This window comes from Symphalangus syndactylus, chromosome 3 (genome assembly GCF_028878055.3).
Source record: "Symphalangus syndactylus isolate Jambi chromosome 3, NHGRI_mSymSyn1-v2.1_pri, whole genome shotgun sequence".
Taxonomy (NCBI): domain Eukaryota; kingdom Metazoa; phylum Chordata; class Mammalia; order Primates; family Hylobatidae; genus Symphalangus; species Symphalangus syndactylus.
In genome coordinates this window covers 80,266,630-80,294,238 of record NC_072425.2, presented here as the reverse complement: position 1 = coordinate 80,294,238, position 27,609 = coordinate 80,266,630, and the positions used below count along the sequence as shown (strand labels likewise).

The 27,609-nt window shown below is 37.8% G+C and overlaps 1 protein-coding gene across 1 annotated transcript in view; it reads right to left on the bottom strand.

The window, feature by feature from the left end:
- The window catches only part of LOC129479374 (intraflagellar transport protein 74 homolog), a 107,607-nt gene that overhangs the window by 40,918 nt on the left and 39,080 nt on the right, over positions 1-27,609 (bottom strand). Inside the window, 4 exon segments of the mRNA XM_055272388.2 lie at positions 4,554-4,594; positions 6,210-6,353; positions 11,282-11,344; positions 14,018-14,156. Of these exon segments, the coding sequence (XP_055128363.1) occupies positions 4,554-4,594; positions 6,210-6,353; positions 11,282-11,344; positions 14,018-14,156 (387 nt within the window).

The following is a 27,609-nucleotide window of genomic DNA, read 5'->3' as shown; positions in this document are numbered from 1 at the left end:
ACCACTTCTATTCAACACAGCACTAGAAGTCCTAGCTAGAGCAATCAGAAAAAAAAAATGAATAAAGGGCATCTACATCAGTAAAGAAGAAGTCAAACTGTCGCTGTCTGCTGATGATACGATCATATAACTAGGAAACCCTGAAGACTCATCCAGAAAACTCCTAGATCTTATAAATAAATTCAGTAAAGTTTCAGGACACAAAATCAATGTACACAAATCAGTAACACTGCTATATACCAACAGCAACCAAGCTGACAAAGAAATCAAGAACTCGGTCGGGCGCGGTGGCTCATGCCTGTAATCACAGTACTTTGGGAGGCCGAGGTAGGCAGATCACAAGGTCAGGAGGTCGAGACCATCCTGGCTAACATAGTGAAACCCCGTCTCTACTAAAAATACAAAAAAGCTGGGCATGGTGGCATGCGCCTTTAGTCCCAGCTACTCGGGAGGCTGAGGCAGGAGAATTGCTTGAACCCGGGAGGTGGAGGTTGCAGTGAGCCAAGATTGCGCCACTACACACCAGCCTGGGTGACAGAGCGAGACTCTGTCTCAAAAAAAAAAAAAAAGAAAGAAATCAAGAACTCAACTCCTTTCACAACAGCTGTGAAAATAAAATAAAATAAAATAAAACAAAATACAATACAATACAATCCTTAGGAATATGCCTAACCCAAAAGGTGAAAGACCTCTACAAGGAAAACTACAAAACACTGCTGAAAGAAATCATAGATGACAAAAACAAATAGAAACATATTCTATGCTCATGGATGGCTAGAATCAATATTGTGAAAATGACCATACTTCCAAAAGCAATCTACAAGTTCAATGCAATTCCCATTTCACCATCATCATTCTTCACAGAACTAGAAAAAAAAAATCCAAAATTCATATGGAACCAAAAGCGAGCCTGCATGGCCAAAGCAAGACTAAACAAAAAGAACAAATCTGGAGACATCACATTACCCAACTTCAAACTATACTATAAGGACTATAAGGTCACCAAAACAGCAATGTATTGGCATAAAAACATGTACATGGACCAATGGCACAGAATAGAGAACCCAGAAATAAAACCAAATACTGACAGTCAGCTGATCTTCGAAAAAGCAAACAAAAACATAAGGTGGGAAAAGGACACCCTATTCAACAAATGGTGCTGGGATAATTGGCAAGCCATAAGTAGGAGAATGAAACTGGATCCTCATCTCTCATCTTATACAAAAATCAACTCAAGGTGCATCAGAGACTTAAATCTAAGACCTAAACCTATAAAAATTCTAGAAGATAACATCAGAAAAACTCTTCTAGACATCGGCATAGGCAAAGACTTCATGAACTGAAAGAACCCAAAAGCAAATGCAACAAAAACAAAGATAAATAGATGGGACTTAATTAAACTAAAAAACTTCTGCACCACAAAAGAATCAGCAGAGTTAATAGACAACCCGCAGAGTTGGAGAAAATTTTCCTAAACTGTGCATCTGAGAAAGGGCTAATATCTAGAATCTACAACAAGTTCAAACAAATCAGCAAGAAAAAAGTCCCATAAAAAAGTGAAAAGTGGGCTAAGGACATGAATAGACGACTCTCAAAAGAAGATACACAAATGGTCAACAATCATATGAAAAAATGCTCAACATCATTAATTATCAGGGAAATGCAAATCAAAACCACAGTGCAATACCACCTTACTCCTGCAAGAATGGCCATAATTTAAAAATTTTTAAAAATAGACATTGGTGTGGATGTGGTGAAAAGGGAACACTTTTACACTGCTTGTGGAAATATAAAGTAGTACAACCAAAAAAAAAAAAAAATAGTAGTACAACCACTATGGAAAACAGTATGGAGATTCCTTAAAGAACTAAAAGTAGATCTACCATTTGATCTAGCAATCCCACTACTAGGTATCTATCCAGAGTTTCAAAATAGAAGTCTATATGAAAAGACACTTGCACATGCATGTTGACAGAAGCACAATTTGCAATTGGAAAAATATGAAAATAGCCAAAAGGCCAACAATCAACAAGTGAATAAAGAAAATGTGGTATGTATATGTGTGTGTGCATATATATTTATACATATACATACATATATATTTATACATATACATACACATATATATATATATGTTTATACTACTCAGCCATAAAAAGAAACAAAATAATGGCATTCACAGCAACCTAGAGGGAGTTGGAGACAGTTATTCTAAGTGAAGAAACTCAGGAATGGAAAACCAAACACTGTATGTTCTCATTTATAAGTGGGAGCTAAGCTATGAGGACGCAAAGGTATAAGAATGATACAATGGACTTTGGGGACTTGGTGGGAAGAGTGAGAGGTGGGTGAGGGATAAAACACTACACAGTGGGTAGAGTGGACACTGCTTGGGTGATGGATGCATCAAAATCTCAGAAATCACCACTAAAGAAATTATTCACGTAACCAAATACCACTTGTTCCCCAAAAACTATTGAAATAAAAAAGATAGGCCAGGCGCAGTGGGTCACGCCTGTAATCCCAGCACTTTGGGAGGCCGAGGCGGGCAGATCATGAGGTCAGGAGATTGAGACCATCCTGGCTAACACGGTGAAACCCCGTCTCTACTAAAAAATACAAAAAATTAGCCAGGTGCAGTGGCGGGCGCCTGTAGTCCCAGCTACTAGAGAGGCTGAGGCAGGAGAATGGCGTGAACCTGGGAGGCGGAGCTTGCAGTGAGCCAAGATTGGGCTGCTGCACCCCAGCCTGGGCGACAGTGTGAGACTCTGTCTCAAAAAAAAAAAAAAAGAAATAAAAAAGATAAAATAAAGCTGCTTTAAATGTTCCTAAAAGAAAAAAATCTTCTCTTAGCCATAATAATATAGAAATTTGCTTACAGTTACAAATAACAGAAAAAAAATTAGTTTCTTAGTACCTTAGCCGGTATTGCAAAAGACTTAACACGGGCTGCAATTCAGCTCATATTAGAGACTGTGATTCCAAAATTTAATTTCATAAGTTGTAATCAGCAACAAAAACATTACAATAGAATATGAGAGACATTAAAAGGCAATTTCGTCATTGTTGACTACTTATTAATTTACAACCTAGTTGATTAAAATTAAAACAATCTTAGCCGGGTATGGTGCCGTGTGCCTGTAGTCCCAGCTACTCAGGAGGCTGAGGCATGAGAATCCCTTGAACCCAGGATGTGGAGGTTGCAGTGAGCCAAGATTGCACCACTGCATTCCAACCTGGGCGACAAACCGGGACTCTGTCTCAGAGAAAAAAAAAAAATTAAATTAAAACAATTGGTATGCTTTCTGGTGGCTGGTGGTAAAATGATTGTTTTACAAATTTCAACTAAATGTATTCAAATACAAATAAATGAAATGTAAAATGGTAAAGCTGTTTTGGAAAACAGTCTGGCAGTTCTTCAAAAAGTTAAACATAGTCATGAGTCAGCAATTCCACTCCTAGGCATATATACAAGAGAAGTGAAAACATATGTCCACACAAAAACTTGTACATGGATGTTCATAGGAGCATGATTCATAATAATAAAAAAATGGTAACAGCCCATACATCCATTAATTGATAAATGAATAAAATATGGTATATCCATACAATGGAATACTATTTGGAAATAAAAATTAATAAAATACTAAGCATGTATTAATAAAAACTAATACATGCTTAGTATTTTATTAATTTTTATTTCCATTTGTCTTAGTTTTCAAGGCTCACCTATGAGCCTTGGAACAGAACACAGAACCCAGAAATAAAGCCAAATACCAATAGTCAGCTGATCTTCAAGAAAGCAAGGCTCACTGTGCTAAGTGAAAGCATCCTGCCACACAGAAGCACATATTGAATGATTCCATATATATGAAATGTCCAGAATAGGCATGGCTAGAGCTGGGACAGGGATAAGGGAGGTGACGGTTAAAGGGTGGAGGGTTTTATTGGGCTGACTGAATAGTTCTAAAATTGACTGGGGGCATGGCATACTGGCTCACAGCTGTAATCCCAGCTCTTTGGGAAGCTGAGATGGCAGGATCACTTGAGGCCAGGAGCTGGAGACTAGCCTGGGCCACATAGCAAGATCTCGACTCTACTAAAAATAAAAATAAATTAGCCAGATATGGTGGTGTGTGCCTGTAGTCCTGGCTACTTGGGAGGTTTGAGCCCAGGAGTTTGAGGTTACAGTGAGCTATGATCATGCCACTTGCACTCCAGTCTGGGCAGCAGAGTGAGACCTGGTCTCAAAAAGATAAAAATAAATAAAAATGGAAAAATAAAGGTGATTTAGGTGATGGCTGCACACTTCTGTGAATATATTAAAAAGTTTTAAATTGTTTACATTAAATATGTCCATTATATGGTATAAAGTATATCTTAATAAAGATACTTATAAAAAACAATTATACTATACAATGGCTCTTAAACACTCAAAGAAATATTTAAAGCTCTAAGTAAAATTGAAAGAATGAAAGCCACTACTGTACCTTTAGAATGTAATTTTTAAAGTGAGAAATGGATGTAAAATGTCCTAGTATAAAGATACTTACTGTCTTTCCATGCTGGCTATTTCCTGAGTATCGTCTTTAATCTACAAAGGCATAAAAAGAAAGTGGTATTTAAAAAAATAACTCATTGTAAGGCTATCTTAAAGATAATTTCCTTCTAGAGTACATTGTACTAAAGTGTTAAATCTAGTCTCTTCCTTGAAATCTATTTTTAGATTTCAACGTTTGAAGTTAAAGGGAACAGCACCAAGGAACCATTCACAGATTCCATCCTTTTTCCTCAAAGTAAGGGTAGTAACTGATATAGTCACAGCTACCCTCTGGGCACCACAAGGTTAGCAATCTTCAGGCCTGGATAAGTTGATATAAACATCTAGGATTTCTGAGATTCCCCTCAGTTTCCCACAAGGTAGGGTTGCTAGATTGAGCAAGCCCAGTCAAATTTGAATTTCAGATAAATAGTGAACATCTTTGAGAGGATTTATGTACCATGTAATATTTGGAATATCCATATCATTCACAAGCAGTGAATAATTTTTCCATATACATATATATATATATCTGAAAGATTATTTATTGCTTATATGAAATTCAAATTTAAGTAGCCATTCTATATTTTATGTGGTAGGCGTACCTCAAGATCACTCCTCCCCACCCTTCAGTGATTTCTTTCCAAGGAACTACACAGGTTCTAGATTTAATACCTTTCTGGAATGATTCTAATAATTAAATAGTCCCTGAATTGATACCTACGTTTCTTCTAAATGCACTGGGCTTGATCTAAGTCTAAGGGCAAAGGAGTCCCTGACTGGAGCTGTACCCAAATACATATGAAGTTCTCCTAAGGCCCTTATAGTTAGGATGTGTCAGGATAAACAACATGCTAATTATAATTTGGAGCTAAACTAAATCCACCCTTGGGGTAGTAAGAAAGCTACTAAATACATGTTACATGTGTCATGACTTTGGGACATATGATAATTTCACAGGACATTTTAATTCCATTCTCTTCATGGAGGCACTGATAATAACAACCACAAAAAGTCATTAGCCTTGGGATACTCCATTTTCTAAATACAAGGCCCAAAACAATAATGAAACATATCTTCAAAAAGATTATCTAAATATTTAATGACCAATAAAGAAGAGTTTCAAGTATTCCTAATAAGGAAAAGTTAGCTTCACCTAAGTTAATATGAAATACTTGATTAAGAAAATCTAGGCTGGGTGCCTATAGTCCCAACACTTGGAGAGGCTGAAATGGGAGGATTGCTTGAGGCCAGGAGCTGGAGACCAGCCCAGGCAACACAGTAAAACCCTATCTCTACAAAAAATAAAAATAAAAAATTGGTGTGTTGGCACATGCCTGCAGTCCCAGCTACTCGGGAGGCTGAGGTGGAGGATCACTTGAGCCCAGCAGCTCAGGGCTACAGTGAGCTATGATTGCACCACTGTGCTCCAGCCTGGGTTACACAGCAAGATCCTACATCAAAAATAATAATAATAATAATAATAATAATAATAATAATAATAATAAAAGGAAGAAAATCTAGATTAAAAAGTCATTTCTTCACATAAACTATTTTTAGACAATACACTTACTAGCTTTACTACTTGCATTAATATCCCTTAAATAAAACAAATCAATACATGTACCAAAACCAGACATCTCAAAATAAGTATGTTTGTTTTGCCCACCTGCTTAAGTAATTTCTCTCTCTCTTCCATTGGAGATCCTATGCTTTTGTCTTCTGCAATCATTTGATCTCGATGGGACTCCAACTCATAAAGTTTTTCATGCAGCAATACTGCCTCCTGTTTCACCTGGGAGTGAGCTATTTCCTAAAGGAAAATAAGAAGGTAAAGTTTTAATTAGTATTTTATCAATAATTATTCTAAAATAGGTTTCAGTTTATAAGAATGGGGGTAAATTTAAACTACCAGTATCTTTAAATACAGACAGCAAATATCATTAGTACTCAGTAATGCTACAAAGCACATTCCTAAATTGGAAGAATAAAAATAAATCCTGTATATTTTAATAAGCTATTTTCAGTCTAAGATTCACAAGAAGTTGATAGCCTCAGTTTATTTTATTTTCCACATATAAGACCTGAATAAATATAGGACAACTCTACCAATGGGAGGATAAAGACAATGTCAAAACATATGTACAACTTTAAACACAATGTCTGATTCAAAGTCCATAAAAGTGATCTTTGGAGAGAAGATATTTTTCCCTAAATAGGTCATAACATATATTTTTCCACAATTTTGTGGGTTGAATTGTGTCTGTTCAAAAAAGGTAAGCTGGAGTCTTAACATCATAAACCTGTCAATTTGACCTTTATTTGGAAATAGGCTCTTTGCATATTTAGTCAAGTTAAGATAAGGTCATGAGGGGTGGGCCCCAATCCAATATGATGGTGCCCTTTATAAGAAGAGTACAGACACAACAGAGACACAGAGGGAGAATACCATGTTATGACTCAGGCAAAGACTGGAGGGATGCAGCTGCAAGTCAAGCAACATCAAGAGCTAATGGATACCACTAGAAGCTAGGAAGAAGCAGAGCAAGATTCTTTCTAGAGTCTCAGAGGAAGCATGGCTCTGCTGACACCTTGATTTCAGACTTCCAGGCTCTGTAACTGTGAGAAAATTTGTTTGTTTGTTTTAAGCCACCCAGTTTGTGATATTCTATTACAGCAGCACCAGGAAATTAACACATGAAATAACAGTTACTGTGTACTCACCACTATCCCACCTTTCACAAAGAAAAAAATAAGGATGTGACAAAAATGTTATTAGATATCAAAAAAAAGGTAGGAATGGTGGTGGTGATGATTAAAATGACATTTGAAACTCTTGTTTACTGAGCGTCTGTTCTGTGCCAGATACTATACTACATGTTATTTATATGCTATCTCTACTATCCAAAGTGACACTCTACAAGATAGTACTATCATCTCTCTTTTACAGGTGAGAAAACTAAGGATCTGACATGTAAATAACTTTTCAAAGTTAACAAAGACATAAGAGTTAACAGTGACATTTGAAACCAGACCTACAGCATGAACAAAACAAAATTCTTAAGAGGGAAGACCTCATTTTTTTTTCTTTTTTGAAACGGAATTTCACTCTTTCACCCAGGCTGGAGTGCAGTGGTGCGATCTCGGCTCACTGCAAGCTCCGCCTCCCAGGTTCAAGCAATTCTCCTGCCTCAGCCTCCCAAGTAGCTGGGATTATAGGTGCCTGCCACCACACCCAGCTAATTTTTGTATCTTTAGTAGAGATGGGGTTTCAGCATGTTAGCCAGGCTGGTCTCAAAACTCCTGACCTTGTGATCCGCCCATCTCGGCCTCCCAAAGTGCTGGGATTACAGGTGTGAGCCACCGTGCCTGGCCAACCTCTTCTCTTCTAAAAGTATGAAAGAAGGAACCTCCAAAAAAGGAAGAAGTAGACAAGATAATTTTTCAAAGTCCATAAGCAATTGATTATATATACAGTTCAAGTAACAGATTAGGCATTAGATAAGATTAAAAAAAAAGCCATGCTAAAAAGACATATAGAAGAAATGCAGATATTTTACGCTATCCTTTTTCATAGTATCTTCTTTTTGCCTAACAATCCTATAGATTTATCTGAATTTCATCTTGATAAAACTGTTCTGGAAGACTTAAGCTCCTGTTAATCCTTCACCTGATTTTTTCCACTCTTGTGAACTGAATAAGCATGACCTAATACGTTGTACAGTAGTGAACATAAAGTATTCAATAAATACTAGTTGATTGACCGCTATCTGACAGATATTTTCTTGAAGAACAAGTCCTAAATAAATAAATAAAAGAAATCTGGGCTGGGTGTGATAGCTCACACCTGTAATCTCAGCACTTTGGGAGGCCAAGGCAGGCGGATCACAAGGTCAGGAGTTCAAGACCAGCCTGGCCAACACGGTGAAACCCTGTCTCTACTAAAAATACAAAACTTAGCCCTGCATGGTGATGCACGCTTGTAATCCCACTACTCGGGAGGCTGAGGCAGGAGAATTGCTTGAACTCAGAAGGCGGAGGTTGCAGTGAGCCAAGATTGTGCCACTGCACTCTAGCCTGGGCAACAGAGCAAGACTCCATCTCAAAAAAAATTTTTTTTTTCAAAGAAAGAAATCTGGCAAAAGTTAAATAGAATTAGTAACTTATGTTATCTTAATTTGCACATATTGTGTATTTTTAAAACTCTTATCATTTTAGGCATAAATGTACTGACATCAGAGAAGAATGGCATCAGTACAAAAAGTAAATCTAAGGTTATAGCTTATGCTTTTTCCTATGGAAACTAAATTCACCAAGTGAAGTAAGACTTGACTCTCTCAAACCCACTCCAAAAAAGAACCATGAGGAATTCTGCAAGCTGGTTGTATTAATACTAAATGTGGTCCTTCTTTCTTTAAGCGTATTTCCATCACCAGAGATCCAAGGAAATAAAAATTAAGTGTATTTATAGATGGACAACCAGATACAGAAAACTACCTATTTTTTTTTTTTTTTTAGACGGAATCTTGCTGTGTCGCCCAGGCTGGAGTGCAGTGGCGTGATCTTGGCTCACTGCAAGCTCTGCCTCCTGGGTTCACGCCATTCTCCTGCCTCAGCCTCCCGAGCAGCTGGGACTACAGGTGCTTGCCACCACGCCCGGCTAATTTTTTGTATTTTTAGTAAAGACGGGTTTTCACTGTGTTAACAAGGATGGTCTCGATCTCCTGACCTTGTGATCTGCCTGCCTTGGCCTCCCAAAGTGCTGGGATTACAGGCGTGAGCCACCACGCCCAGCCAACTACCTTACTATTTTTAATTAAATAACTTTTTCAATAGCAAATTCTCAAAAGAATTAATTACAAAATACTCATTTCTTTTGCAAGCTAGGGTGTCAGCAATCTGTCAATCTACAACAGTTCCTAATACTGTCATCATGATATCTACCTGAATCCACAGGAAATCAGGAAAGGGAGGCAAGATTTGAGGTACAGACAGTATACTGAAACACCAAAAATATGAAAAACGAGTTCAAAGAAAAAGAAATTCATTGGCCAAAAATGATATAAACAGATATTCAACTTTATGCATAAATAAATGAAAATTCAAATAAGGTAGTAATTTTTACCTATCAAACTAGCTAAAATTGGAAAAGTCAGATAATATTTGCTGTCAGTGAATGCAGGGGAAATAAGCATTCACATACATTACATCTAGAAGTAAACGTTGGAACAATCTTTTTGAAGGCAATTTGGCAATCTGACATTTTTAAACTGTATACATTTTGACCCATTGTGAGAATTCAATCTTATGATATAACTTTGCATAAAATGTATGCTTTCACAGGAGTATTGTTTATAATCCCGGAAAACGAAAAACAACCTGTTATTTACAAGGCTGTGTTATAATTATACAACATAATACAATGTAGCAATTTAAAATAATGAGGTTCTCTAAGAACTGATATAAATAGACACTGAAGATGCAATGTTAGGGTGAAAAAAGAAAGCTGCAGATAGCATAGCAAGTAGGAACCCCACTTGAGGTTTTCCACAACTGTAAAACCAAGATGGGATTTAGGACTCTTGTGGGGATTACATGAAGATGATGCTGATATGTGTTTACAGCTCTAAAAAGCATACAGTAAGCACTTGATAAATGTCTTTCCAGTAGTTCTATCTGGAAAGAAGGACACAAAACAGACATTTTGGTTGGGCACAGTGGCTCACGCCTGTAATCCCAGCACTTTGGGAGGCTGAGGCGGGTGGATCACAAGGTCAGGAGATCGAGACCACGGTGAAACCCCGTCTCTACTAAAAATACAAAAAATTAGCCGGTCCTGGTGGTGGGCGCCTGTAGTCCCAGCTACTCAGGAGGCTGAGGCAGGAGAATGGTGTGAACCCGGGAGGCGGAGCTTGCAGTGAGCCGAGATGGCACCACTGCACTCCAGCCTGGGAGACAGAGCGACACTCAGTCTCAAAAAAAAAAAAAAAAAAAAAAAAAAAAAAACCAGACATTTTTACTTTCATCTTGTTCAACTATTTTTAAACCATAAGCACATTTTGTTTTGTGAAACAAAATGTTTTAAATAAATGAATAAAAAAATGTAAGTTTTTACATCCTTAAAGAGATGAACTCATGTCTCTCCCTCTTTGTTTTTATAATCTCTTGTGTATGTGTCTTTAAATTGCCATTAGAGGCTGAGCACAATGCCTCATGCCTGTAATCCCAGCACATTGAGAAGCCAAGGCAGGAGCACTGCTTGAGGCCAGGAGCTGTACACTAGCCATAACGAGACCCTGTCTTTACAAAAAGTAAAAAAAAATTAGCCAGGTGTGGTGGTTCCTGCCTGAAGTCCTAGCTACTTGGGAACCTGAGGAGGGAGGATCGCTTGAGCCCAGGAGCTTGAATTTACAGTGAGCTACGATCATGTCACTGCACTCTAGCCTGTCTCTAAAAAAGACTCTGTCTCTAAAAAAATAATTTTTTTAATTGCTATTGGATTTTGCATGTCCTAGGTAGGGCAGAATGATTTGTTTTATACATAGTAGGTACTCAATAACTGAATCTAATTTCTTACCATACTAGGATCTTTGTGGGTCCAGAATAGGAAGAAAAAGTATTAAACTCCTATTAGTAAACTGCCAGATCAATATGTAGTTGAATTAGTTATATTAATATACTTGGCTGAATTAACTTTTTTAGCTGAGTAGTATGAGAACCCTTATCTGATTTTATACTTACTGCTTCTAGGCTCTCTTTTTTCATGTTCTGTAAATCCAATTGTTGTTGAAGTGTATCTAATTCCTAAGTGGAAAAAAAAAAAACACAAATCCAAATTACATTAAGAATAATTTGTTGTAGTGGGGGGAGGGAGCTGGGAAAAAAATTTATTTCTCTGTTTCTCAACATTTCAAAGTGACTAAGTAAATTTTCTAAATATCTTCACTGGCATCTCACATTTTGACTAGAATTTATTAACACTTCATTATTTCTATTTTTCCCAACTTCTTTCATTATTCTTAAAAACTTGCTGTGTGCCTTCAAAAAAAAAAAAACTTCATGAGTTTCTCAAAAGTAGCTAGACCTTAGACCTTTTCACACTGAATCATCACTATGTTCTGAGACATCAAATATCAGAAGCTTTCGAATTATGTCATTGTTTAAGGTTATTATTTAAAATTTTGATTTTTAACCGTGTTTTCATATCTTTTGCCTAATTTCTGTATACTGTACACACACACATATAACACATGCACACACACATACACGTATGTATATGTAAATATAAATATGGTTCACTCCTAGGATAAGATCCTTAAACTGTTTACTCATTCATTATCCCATACAAGATTAACTATATTTTGGTACTATTTTGGCATTTCTATCATACTCTTTGTTTTTGAGACACAGTCTCTCTCTGTTGCTCAGGCTGGAGTGTAGTGGCATGATCTCGGCTCACTGCAACCTCCGCCTCCTGGGTTCCACCAAGTACCTGCCTCAGCCTCCCGAGTAGCTGGGATTACAGGGGCCTGCCACCGTGCCTGGCTAATTTTTGTGTTTTTAGTAGAGACGGGGTTTCACCATCTTGGCCAGGCCATACTCTTTCTTCAATGCTTCCCAGTATCTTAGAAATCTTGTTTAAAATAAAAAGGTTACTAAATTGTCAGCAAAGGAATGTCCAAGAAACTAAAACTATAATCATTATTGGCATTTATGGGGCCTAATTCTTTGCTTAATCTTTAGTTAAGGGCCATCTGGGCATGAAAGGGAACCATTATGACTGAGTATTGAGAGGATTCTCAATATCCCCTCAACAGGGACTTACATTGCTTATTTAATATTGCATGTTCTCACTCATCTGTAGGAGCCTAAAAAAGTGGATCTCGGCCGGGCGCTGTGGCTCACGCCTGTAATACAGGCACTTTGGGAAGCCGAGGGGGGCGGATCACCTGGCTAACACGGTGAAACCCTGTCTCTACTAAAAACACATAAAAAATTGGCCAGGAGTGGTGGCGGGCACCTGTGGTCCCAGCTACTCAGGAGACTGAGGCAGGAGAATGGCATGAACCCGGGAGGCGGAGCTTCCAGTGAGCCGAGATGGCGCCACTGCACTCCAGCCCTGGCGACAGAGCGAAACTCCGTCTCAAAAAAAGAAAAAGGAGGTAGTAGAATGATGGTTACCAGAAGCTGAGAAGGTGGTGCCCAGTTGGGGGCATGGGGCAGTGAGGGGGAGAGAAGGAATAAATTCTCATGTTTGATAGAACAGTAGGGTGGCTATAGTTATCAATAATTAATTGTATGTTTCAAAATAGCCAGAAAAGGAGATTTAAAATGTTTCCAGCATAAGGCCGGGCGCGGTGGCTCATGCCTGTAATCCCAGCACTTTGGGAGGCCGAGGCAGGCAGATCACGAGGTCAGGAGATTGAGACCATCCTGGCTAACACGGTGAAACCCCGTCTCTACTAAAAAAATACAAAAAATCAGCCAGGCCTGGTGGTGGGCGCCTGTAGTCTCAACTACTTGGGAGGCTGAGGCAGAAGAATGGCACGAACCCGGGAGGCGGAGCTTGCAGTGAGTGAAGATGTGCCAATGCACTCCAGCCTGAGCGACAGAGCGAGACTCCGTCTCAAAAAAAAAAAAAAATTTAAAAAAATAAAAAAAAAAAAGTTTCCAGCACAAAAAAAATGCTAAATGTTTGAGGTGATGAATATCCTAATTATCCTGATTTGATCATTATACATTGCATACATGCATGGAAATATCACATGTACCCCATAAATATGTACAATTGTGTATCAATAAAAAAATTCATTTTTAAAAATGGATATTTAGGCAATTTAATTACAGGACAATAGCCATTCAAATCATAATGCTAACAGGCAAAAAGGTTAGCTGTTTATTAAGCACGAAGGAATAGGAAAGTAAATATATATATGGATCTGGTCTATGAGGCCTCTTTTTTTTTTGAGACAGAGTCTCGCTCTGTTGCCCAGGCTGGAGTGCAGTGGTGCAATCTCAGCTCACTACTGCAACCTCCACCTATGATGCCTTTTAATGTTTGCATTAAAAGTCTATAACTGCAAGTATTTATAGACTTTTTAATTTATAGACTAGTATTTTTATAAATGCAAACATAGAAAAGTATTTTTATAAATGCAAATATTTATAGACAAGTATTTTTATAAATGCAAGTATTTTCATGTGTCTTTATGAAATGCAAAATGAATAAATAGAAGCGAACCAAAAATAATAAGAGTAAAGGCTAGGTCATCAAACAGCATATGAAAATGAAGTTTTCTAAATAAATGCTTCTGAAATGTGAATATCCGTATGAATCAGATGGGGACCTTGTTAAAATGAAAACTGATCTCAAAGTATAGTCAAGTTCTCAGGGAATGCTGATGCTGCTGATATTCAAACTATACTTTTAGTAGCAAGAATGATACATGCTTGGCACACAGCAGTAATTTGTATTACCTGTAACAGTTTCTCATTTGTGGTTTTCGTCTCTAGGTACTTGACTTGGTTTTCAAGAGACATATTTTTGATAATGTCATCTGCTGCTTGTTTTTCCTGTTCAATTTCTTCTTCTACACTTCTGATTTGTTTTTCTTTCCTGAAATCAGAAGCACGTAATATTCCTGATACTATATTGAGGAAAAAATATCCAATTATTTTATACAAGTCACGGTCCTAATTTAATAGGATACTTAAAGACATTCAACCATAGCGTGTGACTGAAAAGTCTTTATATTTGTACTAAAAAATGCTATTTGACCTATATAAAATTTGGCCCCATTAGCACAAACCTATTTTACATCTTTCTCTTCTCCATCCCTAAATTCCTCTGTTTCCTTACTCTCCATTTTATTTTACTAAGAAATCACAAAGATTACCAAAAAATCCTTAATGAATTATATATATGAGGATGCATTTATACTTTTTTAAAGTTATACCTTCAAAAGATAAATAAGAGGCTGGGCTCGATGGCTCACGTCTGTAATCCCAGCACTTTGGAAGGCTGAGGCAGGTGGATCCCTTGAGGTCTGGAGGTCGAGACCAGCCTGGCAAACATGGCAAAACACCCATCTCTACTAAAAGTACAAAAATTAACCGGGCGTGGTGGCGGGCACCTGTAATCTCAGCTACTTGGGAGGCTGAGGCAGGAGAATCACTTGAACCCAGTGGGGAAGAGGTTGCAGTGAGCCGAGATCATGCCACTTCACTCTAGCCTGGGCAAAAGAGCAAAACTCCATCTCAAAAAAAAAAAAAGACAAGTTTTAGAATTGTGGTTTTAAAGCATCCTTTAGCCATAAATCTTTTTGACTAAATTAAATACTGTATAGAAGTTTCCCGTGTAAATCATCCAGTGTGGCTCTGACAGAACTAGGGAGTAGAGAGACCTGCAGTGCAATTTGATTTTTTAGTTATGGCTTTAGATTAATAATATGCTTTGCTTAAGTTCTCTTTTACTTACTGCTTTAGTTAACATTGCTATTTCACAAATTATTGCTATTTTTTAGCATTGTAAAATATTAAGCTCATTTCTCTAAAAACACAACAAACATTACAAATATAATCCTATAAAAGTAGTAATAGTGAAATTAATTAGAAGCAATAACCATTTTTATCATGTAATCAAAAGAAATACCAATGACATGTCACTTGTTGCCTAGGCAAGGTCAATTATTGATAGGGTAGAGAAAAATTCTGAAAAAAGAATAGGTAAGATGCCACTTATCTAAATACTTTCAAGATTTACATTTTATAAAAAGCTGGATTGAACATATATTTTCAGTCCCAAGATCATTAATTTCTATTTTGAGTTTCAAAATCTGATTAACCTATTACTGTTTACTCTCTTTCACTCATAGATACCAACTTCTATAGTTTTCACAATCACCAGCTAAGCCTGTGGATCCACATATCCCCTACACACCTTCTACACATTCATATCCTACTACTAGAATAAACAACCTGAACTCAGAAATTTCCCTACCAAAAAAAATCTCAAAATAACCAAATAAAAGATGAACATAATAAAACAACCTGGAACTTCAATTTATTTCTGTTTAACTGTTGGAGAAGAAGTGGTATCTTCACTTGGAGCTTCAATTACAACAGTAAAACAAATGTGTTTCCTGCTGCTACAATTTGTGTAGGTATATGAGCTCACAGAATTTGAAAGAGGAAAATATCTATTTTCATAGATTAAGGATACTGAAGCCCAGTGGAATTAATCTTTTGGAAGGAATTCATTCTAAATTTGATTACTGACTACCAACAGTGTTTCTTCTTACAATGTAGGAAGATGAGAACTAATGTTATAAAGTATTCCATTTTACAGAGGAGAAATTACAGCATAAGAAAGGTAACTGACTTTCTAAAGGCCATATGATGTCCAGGTGTCAGGTCTTTTTGATGCTTTGAGTACTTTGCTCCTGTTATAACTTGGCAGTAAAACCACTGATGATGGTGTCATAAAAGTAAGTAAACAGGCCGGGCGCGGTGGCTCACGCCTGTAATCCCAGCACTTTGGGAGGCCGAGGCGGGCAGATCACGAGGTCAGGAGATCAAGACCATCCTTGCTAACATGGTGAAACCCCGTCTCTACTAAAAATGCAAAAAAAATTAGCTGGGCGTGATGGTGGGCGCCTGTAGTCCCAGCTACTTGGGAGGCTGAGGCAGGAGAATGGTGTCAACCCAGGAGGCAGAGCTTGCAGTGAGCTGAGATTGCGCCACTGCACTCCAGCCTGGGTGACAGAGCGAGACTCCACCTAAAAAAAAAAAAAAAAAAAAAAAAAAACAATAATAAGTAAACAAAAACGTTGAAACTCAATAGAATACAAAACTTGGTGATATCTTTACAATTTGAATCCCTCCCTCCTTTTCTCTCTCTCTCCCTTCCTTCCTTCCTTTTCCTCCCTCCCTGCCTCCTTCCCTTCCTCCTCCTCCTCCCCCTCCTCTCTCTTCTCTCTCTCTTTCCCTTTCTTTCCTTCCTTCCTTCCTTCCTTCCTTCTCTCTCTCTCTTTCTTTCTTTTCTTTCTTGACAGGTACCACTTGTCACCCAGACTAGAGTGTGGTAGCACAATCATGGCTCACTGCATGCTCCAACTCAAGCCATCCCCCCACCTCAGCCACCCAGGTAACTGGGACTAAAGGCACACAACACCATGCCCTGCTAATGTTTTCACTTTTTATTTTGAGTAGAGACAAGGTCTTGCTAAGTTGGCCGGGCTGGTTTCAAATCCCTGAGTTCAAATTATTCTCTCATCTTAGCTTCTCAAAGTGCTGGGATTACAGGTGTCAGACTGCGCACCTGACCTGAATTTGAATCCTTCTAAGCACAAAATACCATCAGGACAAACATAAACTAATTTAGCAACAGTATATCTTTCAAAAGTATGCTTTTTCAATATTGTAAACTCTAAATCAATAAGTAAAATTGTTAATATTTTAATAAAATTTTCAAAGAGTAATTAAGAAACACAAAGGTAGGCTGGGTGCAGTGGCTCACACTTGTAATCCCAGCACTTTGGGAGGCTGAGGCAGGGGGTCACCTGAGGTCAGGAGTTTGAGACCAGCCTGGCCAACATGGCGAAACCGCATCTCTACTAAAAATACAAAAATTAGCCAGGTGCAGTGCCGGGAGCCTGTAATCCCAGCTACTCAGGAGCCCGAGGCAGGGAGGAGAACTGCTTGAACCCAGGAGGTGGAGGTTGCATTGAGCCGAGATCATGCCACTGCACTCCAGCCTGGATGACAGAGTGAGACTTCCTCACAAAAAAAGAAAAAAAAAGAAAGAAACACAAAGGTTAGGCAAACAGCCTTACTTGTTATACTAAAAAAGGAAAAGACGACTTTAAGAAATTATTCTTCTAGTCAATCTTTTGCTAAGGAAGTCTAGTTTTTTTTTTTTTTTTTTTTAAATCACCTGTTCACTGGGTACAAAGGTTAAAACAAAGTGAAATGTAATCGTACGATATACTTTTTTTAATGCTGTTGAAGAAACAGAGTAATTTCCTTTAGCACACAAGTCTTAGAGACAAAAGAAAAAAAGGTAAGATCTATATATTTATAGCTTTGGTTATTTTTTTTTTTAAATCATATTTAAGTTTGTTAAGTCTGTACAACCATCTTTGCCTTTAAGAAGTGATGAAAAATAAGAAAATATGATTATATTTTCACACAGTCTACCTCAAAAATACTATATACCTGGGACAGGGCCAAAGGGTCTTTCCTAAATAAAGTTAGAATACAATATTAAGTAATTGTTTTTGTGGGGGAAAAAAGGTTTCATCTAGCCAATCAAATTTATAAGATTTTTTATTTTAAAATATGTTAATCACAGAGCATTGTGAAGTGACACTCATCTAAAAGCCAATTTGCAAGATAAAAAAAGACTGGCCGTGAGTTGATAATTATTGAAGCAGGGTGATAACTGTTCTTCTTACTTAGGTTTTTTACCTTGAAATTTTCCATTACAAAAAGGTTTTAAATTTGAAAAATATCTACACAATAGTTAAATAAGGAAACGAAGTTAATTGTGTATTATTAACATCGTACTCTAAATACATTGAATTCTGGCATAAATATCTAAAACACTTAATGGAAAAACTACATTTAGATTTTATTTAACAAAACCAAAATAATTACAGCATCTCTTTATTTCGTAGCATATAATAATCATATAAAGTAAATAACATAAGAAACATGTACTTGAAACTTTATTAAGAACAATGCTTCTTTTTCAGTATCTACCATTTCCTTTGAGTAAAGCTCTTTTGTTTTTTCAGTAACGTAGATCATATGCTAGGTAAAAATGCATGTAATTTTGTGAAAGAAAAGAAACTGGTATTCCATCTTCTATTCCAGTTTTCTATTTTATATTAGCTCCTAAGTAATCACTATATGAAACTCAACTATCATTTCAAAAAAAATCCCAATTAGAAAATATTCCAAAAGGAGAAAGAACGCAACAATGACTGGCTTCCTTTTAAACCAACTGTTGAAATAGGCTAAACTGACTCATGGATAATTTCTGCATAATCTGCTTGTCTAGCTATTCTGCCTATCTGATTTTTTCTTTTAAGACATCCAATAATGCTGGCAAATGCTTTGTCTGGGGACTTATTCATTGTCATGATAATCAACATTCACCCCCTCTTTCAATCTTTCTCCTCTCAAAAGGCACACAAATATGTGAAAACTCTCACGGATAGTATGGATCAATCAATGTATTTCACAGCTTCAGACCTAACGATGCTTTAGATTTGTTGAATGCTTTCTTGTACAGAATCTACCTTGAGCTGAGTATACACTGCTTCTAAGATCTATCAAATGGAAAGGAAAAAAAATCCTTTTCTAATCCTTATGATCTTTTTCTTTTAGCGCACTTGAGAAAACAATTATTAGCATTAAATAGCAGATACAAATAATAAATATAAAACCATACTCCATCTCCATTTCCACATAAGCTCATAGTCCTGTCTTGCCTCCATTACTTTTTTCACCTGCTTCTATTTCACATCAACTTTTAACTTAAATCTAGTTAATTTTCTTTGTAGCCTATTTGCTTTCTTTCACTATCCCCATCCTATTTGTTTCTGGAAAAAAACAGCACTTCCCTTACCCACCTCTCCTCAGTCACCTCTGCATCCTACTAGAGACATCAGTAAGAATTTCACCATATCATTGAGATATACTGAAACAAGCCATTGAATGAGCTGAACACCTATTCCTAGAAATCATTAAACATAGGTAAACTACCTTTTGTAAATGATTTAGGCATCCCTCTTCTATGGGCAATCATCTTGAATAAGTGATAGCTTAAATGCGTTTCTGGCTCTAAAAGGGATTCTATTATGATCTACATCCAAATCTTATAAAATATAGGAGGCACAGTAGCTTTTTCTAACAAATTTGATTTAACTATGGAAAGAGAGAAGGTAGAAGGGGATTGTGCATAAATGGATCAACAAATCGAAGGCAATGAGGAAGTTGACTAGAACAGACTAGCACTAAAATAGCAGTAAATTCCTTATTGCTAATGAGGCGAGAGACTTTAGTATGCTGCATGGATTCTTGCCTACTCTGATTAGTTTTTCTTTTTTTTTTCTGAGATAAAGTCTCACTCTGTCACCCAGGCTGGAGCGCAATGGCATGATCACGGCTCACTGCAACTTCTGCCTCCCAGGTTCAAACAATTCTGCTGCCTCAGCCTCCCGAATAGCTGGGATTACAGGTGCCTGCCACTGCACCCGGCTAATTTTTGTATTTGTAGTAGAGATGGGGTTTCGCCATGTTGGCCAGGCTGGTCTCAAACTCCTGACCTCAGGTGATCTGCCCGCGTCGGCCTCCCAAAGTGCTGGGATTACAGGTGCGAGCCACTGAACCTGGCCTATTCTGATTAGTTTTTCTATTATCTCCTGTAATGAAATAAACTTTCCTTAAAAAAACATAAGTAACTAATTGTAACAAATGCTGTAACAAGCTCAAAAAACTAAATTTCTGAACACCTTTAAGGATGACAGAATATATTTACATATTTTCATATGGATAATTTGTTTGCAAAAGGCTTTCTAAAGTTGACTTTAAGAAAACAGAGATAAAGAACAAGAAACATCAAGGTCATGAATAAAATGACTAAATAAAAAAGCAACCATTTGGCAAGAAGAGTATAGTCCAATAAATGCCAATTTCTAGGCAAAGCTGACACCTTAAATGCACCCACTAACTTTAAATTGTGTTCAAAACCTGATTAACATGAAAATAAAAGGTAAAAAGGGATATAAACTCACAAGGACAAACAGAATGGAAGAGGAGTCAATAGCAAACCTAGAAACCAGAAACCTAATAGCTGAGTGGAAACTGACTAGGAAAACAAAAATTTCCCAAGTCAGCAATGAGAAAAGCTGACAGCCACTTGAATTACACTACAGAAACTCTAAATAGCCCAGAAATTGGCAGTACCAGGTATTCTGAAAGTAGAGGAGAGGCTAATTCCTCTCTGTCTCTGCCTAGCCAGATAATGTTCCTTCTCTACACAAGTAGATTAGAGGATCCCCCACGCCACAAGAATAAAACAAAGGGAATTTGGGCAATGGGCACGAGTGAGTGCAAAGGCATTGTTGAGATTAAGTTATAGTTTCCATACTAAATATTGATATAAATCCAGCTTTTTTATCACTTAGCACTCAGAATGCTGGCTACCAGGCCATTATCTCTTTGGGCAGTAAATCAGAAGAGTCATTTTGTGGATAATGACATTCCCTAAGAAAACAGTCCAGCGGTTACACTCTGTGGTCAAGCCTAGAAACAAGGAGACCCACACAAATGCATTTTCCTATCAGCTTTTTAGTTTCCCATTTTCACACATAAACTCTAAATAAAATATTAACAGACTAAGCAGAAGGCCTCCAATATAAAGGACACTGCCCAAAGACAACTGGAAAAATACAATCCAAGGATATAAAAGCTATTCAAAGAAAAGGAACATAACAAAAAGCACAACAATAAACAAGAAAATATAATATATTCATGCAACAGGATACTAATAAAGAAAATATTCTGAAACAAAAAAGCTCTTAGAATTAAAAAAGATGGCAAAAAAATATTAATAGAAGAGTGTGAAGATAAAGTTGAGGATGTCTCCCAGAAAGGAAAGCAAAAAACATACCGAGATAAAATGTAGGACAGTAAAGGTTTTAAAATCATTCCAGGAGGTCCAACATCTAATTGAGGAAATTCTAGGAAAAAAAAGTGAAAATTTATTTTAAAAAATAAAGAAAATTGTATCATCAATGAGATAATTCAGAAAATTTCCCAAAACTGAGTGACATAGCTTCTAGATTGAAAAGACTGACCAAGTATCCAGTTTAATAAATGAAAACAGGCCAGGTGTGGTGGCTCATGTCTGTAATCCCAGTACTTTGGGAGGCCGAGGTGGGTGGATCACGAGGTCAGGAGATCGAGATCATCCTAGCTAACATGGTGAAACCCCGTCTCTACTAAAAATACAAAAAACAAATTAGCCGTGTGTGATGGCATGGGCCTGTGGTCCCAGCTACTTGGGAGGCTGAGGCAGGAGAATTGCTTGAACCCGGGAGGTGGAGGTTGCAATGAGGTGAGATTGCGCCACTGCACTCCAGCCTGGGTGACAGAGCGAAACCCTGTCTCAAACAAACAAACAAACAAACAAACAAAAAAACAAAATAAATGAAAACAGACTCTCACAAAGACACAGGATAATGAATACAGTATTGATTTTAAAAGCTTTGATAAATAATTAGAATGACATGGTATCATATTTCTTAACAGTAATACTAGAAACTCAAAGACAGTAGGGTAATACCATCAACATTTTTTTTTTTTTTTGAGACAGAGTCTCGCTCTGTCGCCCAGGCTGGAGTGCAGTGGCGCAATCTCGGCTCACTGCAAGCTCCGCCTCCCGGGTTCACGCCATTCTCCTGCCTCAGCCTCCGAGTAGCTGGGACTACAGGCGCCCGCCACCGCGCCCGGCTAATTTTTTGTATTTTTTAGTAGAGACGGGGTTTCACCGTGGTCTCGATCTCCTGACCTCGTGATCCGCCCGCCTCGGCCTCCCAAAGTGCTGGGATTACAAGCGTGAGCCACCGCGCCCGGCCTACCATCAACATTTTGAGGGAAAATTATTTCCTACCTAGAAATCTATCTCTAGCCAAAATATCTTTCCAAGTCTAAAAAGTTTTCCCTCCTATCCACATTCTCTAGAAGCTACTGAGGAAGCTCTATTGAAAAAAGGCAATAAACCAAGACAGGGTGTTCTAGAAAATAAGTGCCCAGTAACATAAAGGCAAAATGTAGACTCTCTGATGAAGGTGGAAGTAAACAGTTGTGCAGAAGGCCTAGTAATCAGCTCTTCCAGATTAGAGCATGGTAGCAGGCTCTGGGAGGGACTTTTTAAGCTGATAAAACAGATTCAATACTTAATATCCATAAATGAATGACAGATATGCTAGGGGAGAGTTTGGTCATAACAAGAAAAACTATAGTAAACCAAGTACATGAAAAAACAGCACAATTAGTTTGGGGGAAACAAAAAGGGTGCAGCAACAGAAAAGTGATCGTGTTACCTGGCTTAGTCAATAATAGCTTTTTATAGACTGAGTTCAATCATTCATGATAGTACAAACACTGAATACTCATCTAACCAAAATTACAAGTAACTATGTTGGGAGATAAAGACATAGGAAGTATATATTTGATGGGTTGGAGATAAAGGGAGGGGGTATTTGAAAGACAGCGGAAGGGGCTATCAATTCCAAAATGGTGGCCAAGAAGCAAGCTGGCTTCACTCCCCTCTACAGAAAACCAAAACTAAATATACAGACCTGAGATCATTACCAACAATATACCAGAATTCAAATGTGAAGATGAGACAGTTCTAGGGCCACAGAGAAGTGAACAAACTTTGAGCAGATAGTAAGAGAATTGGACTTCCATATCCACAATGCCCCTCCGCTGATTCAACCTAGCGCAAAGCATGTGGGAAAATTTCCCCCAAATCACAGTTTCTACCCACCATCTTATATTCCCTGGCAAGAGACTTGTCCCTGCTTTAATCCATGGGAAACATCTCAAGTGCCTGAAGAGAGAAATATTCCTGAGGACATGTAGAGACAAAGAGGAGAGATAGGATTACCATCCCCGGATCTGGAAACTCTGCTCTGTAACTCAGCCAAAGGAGACACCAAATCAGAGTAGCTGTTCAGCAGCATCACTCTGTAGGAGGTTTGCTCCACAGGTCTCTAGTGTGGGAAGGCTGGCTGGGCATGAACCTCCAGCCACCCTTCCCACACTACCAGGATATCCCCTGGAACCTCCCCCATTCAGGAAGAGCAGCGCTCTGGTCATTTACCAGAGCCAAGGTGAAGCTGGGCTTAAGGTGCCATCTAGAGCTGAAAAGGAAGCAGCAACCTAGTGGTAAAAGACCCTCTAAGCAAATATATTCAATAAAAAACAAAATAAGCCATACAGAGAATATTGGAATAAACAACTAATCTGACAATACAATGACACACATATACATCCACAAGAAACAACAGCAAACAGGCCAGGCACGGTGGCTCACAACTGTAATCCAGCACTTTGGAAAGCCGAGACAGGTGGATCACCTGAGGTCAGGAGTTCGAGACCAGCCCAACCAACATGGAGAAAAAATACTAAAACTACAAAATACGTCTCTACTAAAAATACAAAATTAGCTGGGCGTGGTGGTGCATGCCTGTAATCCCAGCTACTTGGGAGGCTGAGGCAGGAGAATCGCTTGAACCCAGGAGGCAGAGGTTGCGAAGAGTCGAGATTGTGCCATTGCACTCCATCCTGGGCAACAAGAGCGAAACTCTGCCTCAAAAGAAAAAAAAAAGAAAAGAAACAACAGCAAACAGGGAACCATGATGTGTTAGTCCATCTTTCATTGCTATAAAGGAATACCTGACATTGGATAATTTATAAAGAAAAGAAGTTTATTTGGCTCACAGTTCCACAAGTTGCAAAAGCATGGCACCAATATCTACTCAGTTTCTCGTGAGGCCTCAGGAAGCTCTTAGTCACAGTGGAAGGCGAAGGTGGACTAGGTGTGTCACATGGCGGAGAGGGAGCAAGAACAAGAGGAGGAGGTACCAGCCTCCTTTAAACAGCCAGTCAGTAGCTTCCAGTCAGCACTATGCCTTTTAATTAGAGAATTAAGTCTATTTACACTGGCTTCACTGTTGGATTCTACAAAATATTTAAAGAAGAACTAATACCAATTCTACTCAAACTCTTCAAACAAAATTAAAGAGGAGGGAATATTTCCAAACTCATTCTACAAGACCAGCATCACCCTGATACCAAAACTAGACAAGGACACAACAAAAATGAAAACTACAGGCCAATATCCCAGAAGAACACAAATGCAAAAACCCTCAACTAAATAATAGCAAACTAAATTCAACAATACATTAACAAGATTATTCACCGTACCAAGTGAGATTCATTCCAGACACGCAAAGATAGTTCAACATATGCAAATCAATAAGCATGACAATATAGTATGGATATTTGTCCCCATCCGAATCTCACGTTGAATTGTAATCCCCAGTGTGGGAGACGAAACCTAGTGGGAGGTGTTTGGATAATGGGGGCGGATCCCTCATGAACGGCTTTGGGCCATCCCCTTGGTGATAAGTGAGATCTTGCTCTGAGTTCACAAGAGATCTGGTTGTTTAAAAGTGTGTGGCACCTCCTTTCCCACTCTCTCTCTCTTGCTCTGATTTCATCATGTGATGTGCCGGCTCCCCTTTCACCTTCTGCCACAACTGTAAGCTTCCTGAGGCCTCCACAAAAAATGAACCGCACCATGCTTCCTGTACAGCCTGCAGAACTGTGAGCCAATTAAATCTCTTTTCTTATAGATTACCCAGTCTCTAATATTTCACTATAGCAGTGCAAGAACAGCCTAATACACATGATAAGCTGGGCACAGTGACATGTGCCTGTAATCCCAGCTTCTCAGGAGGCTGAGGTGGAAGGATCTCTTGAGTCCAGGAGTTTCCAACCACTCTGGACAGCAAAGCAAGACTCTATCTTAAATAATTATTATAATAAAATAAAATAAACATGACACATCATATTAATAAAACCAAGAACAAAAACCATATAATTATTTTAATAAATGATGAAAACACAGTTGATAAAATTCAACATCCCTTTATGATAAAATTCTCATTAAACTGGGCACAGAAAGAACATACTTCAAGATAACAAATGCCATATATTACAAACCCACAGCTAACTTCATTCTGAATGGGGATAAATTGAAGGTCTTTCTTCTAAGATCTGGAACAATACAAGGATGCCCACTTTCACCACTTTTACTCAGCGCAGTCCTAGAAGTCCTGGCCAGAGCAATTAGGCAAGAGAGAGAAATAAAAGGCATCCAAATTGCAAAAGAAGAAGTCAAATCAGACTTGTTTGCAGATTACATGCTTTTTTTTTTTTTTTTGGACAGAGTCTCGCTCTGTCGCCCAGGCTGGAGTGCAGTGGCGTGATCTCAGCTCACTGCAACCTCTGCCTCCCAGGTTCAAGCGATTCTCCTGCCTCAGCCTCCTGAGTGGCTGAGATTACAGGTGCGTGCCATCATGCCCAGCTAATTTTTGTATTTTTGGTAGAGACGGGGTTTTACCATGTTGGTCAGGCTGGTCTCGAACACCTGACCTCGTGATCCACCCACCTCGGCCTCCCAAAGTGCTGGGATTACAGGCATGAGCCACTACACCTGGCAGACATGATCTTATACTTAAAAAATTAAAAAAAAAACAAATACTCCACAAAAAATCTGTAAAAACTGATAACTGAATTCAGTAAAGTTGCAAGATACAAAATCATCACATAAAAATTGGTAGAATTTACATATGCCAACAGTGAAGAATCTGAAAAAGAAATCAAGAAAGCAAGCCTGTTTACAATAGCTACAAAGAATATAAAATACCTTGGAATCAATTTAACCAAAGAAGTGAAATAGCTATATAACAAAAACTATAAAACACTGATGAAAGAAACTGAAGAGGATACAAAAAAATGGAAATATAATCCATGTTCATGGAGTGGAAGAACACTGCTAAAATATCAATACTAACCAAAGCAATTTACTGATTCAATGCAATTCCTATCAAAATACAGTGACGCTCTTCATAGAAGTAGAAAAAAAATCCTAAAATTCATATGGAACCACGAAAGATCCCAAATAGCCAAAACAACCCTCAGCAAAAAGGAACAAAGCTGGAGGCATCACACTACCTGACTTCAAAATTTTCTGCAAAGCTATAGTAACCAAATCAGCATGGTACTGGCATAAAGACAGATCCATAGACCAATGGAATGGAATAGAGAACTCAGATATAAATACACATATTTACATCAACTCATCTTCAACAAAGGTGCCAAGAACATAAAATGGGGAAATAATAGTTGTTTCAATAAATGGTGCTAGAAAAACTGGATAACTATATATGGAAAAATGAAACCAGACCCCTATCTCTTGCCATATCCAGGAATAAAAATGGATTAAAGACTTTAATAAGACCTCAAACTATAAAACTGTTTCAAAAAAACACTGGAGAATTGCTCTAGAACACTGGTCTGGACAAAGATTTTTTTGTGTCTGTGAGACCTCAAAGCACAGGAAACCAAAGCAAAAATGTACAAATGGGGTTTCGCCAAGCAAAAAAGCTTCTGCACAGCAAAGAAAATGATCAACAAAGTGAAGAGACAACCCACAGAATGAGAGAAAATATTTGCAAACTACTCATCTAAAAAGGGGTTAATAATCAGAAGATATAAAGAGCTCAAACAACTCACTAGCCAAAAACAAACCAATAAAAAACAAATAATCCAGGTAAACATAGCAAAAGAACTGAATAGATATTTCTCAAAAAACACACAAAAGGCAAACAAATATGTGGAAAAAATGCTCAATATCAGTAATCTCTCAGGGAAATGCAAATCAAAACTACAATGATATATAATCTCACCCCCATTAAAGTAGCTTCTATCAATAAGACAGGCAATAACGGATGCTGGTGACGATGTGGAGAAAGGGGAACCCTCATACACTCTTGGGAATGTAAATTAGTATAGCCACTCTGGAGAACAGTATGAAGGTTCCTCAAAAAACTAAAAGTATAACACTTACATTTACATTTGATCCAGTAATTCCACTGGGTATACATTTAAAAGAAAAGAGATGAATATATTAAAGAGATAGCTGCACTCCCATGTTTATTGCAGGACTATTCACAAGAGCAAAACTATGGAATCAACCTAAGTGCCCATCAACAGACGAATGGATTAAAAAAAATGTAGCATATATATACAATGGAATATTATTCAGCCATAAAAACAAATGAAATCCTGTCATTTGTGGCAACATAAATGGAACCGGAGGTCATTATGTTAAGTGAAATAAGCCAAGCACAGAAAGACAAATATCACACATTGTCAGCAGCATGTGGGAGCTAAAAAAGTAGATCTCATATAGATTAAGAGTA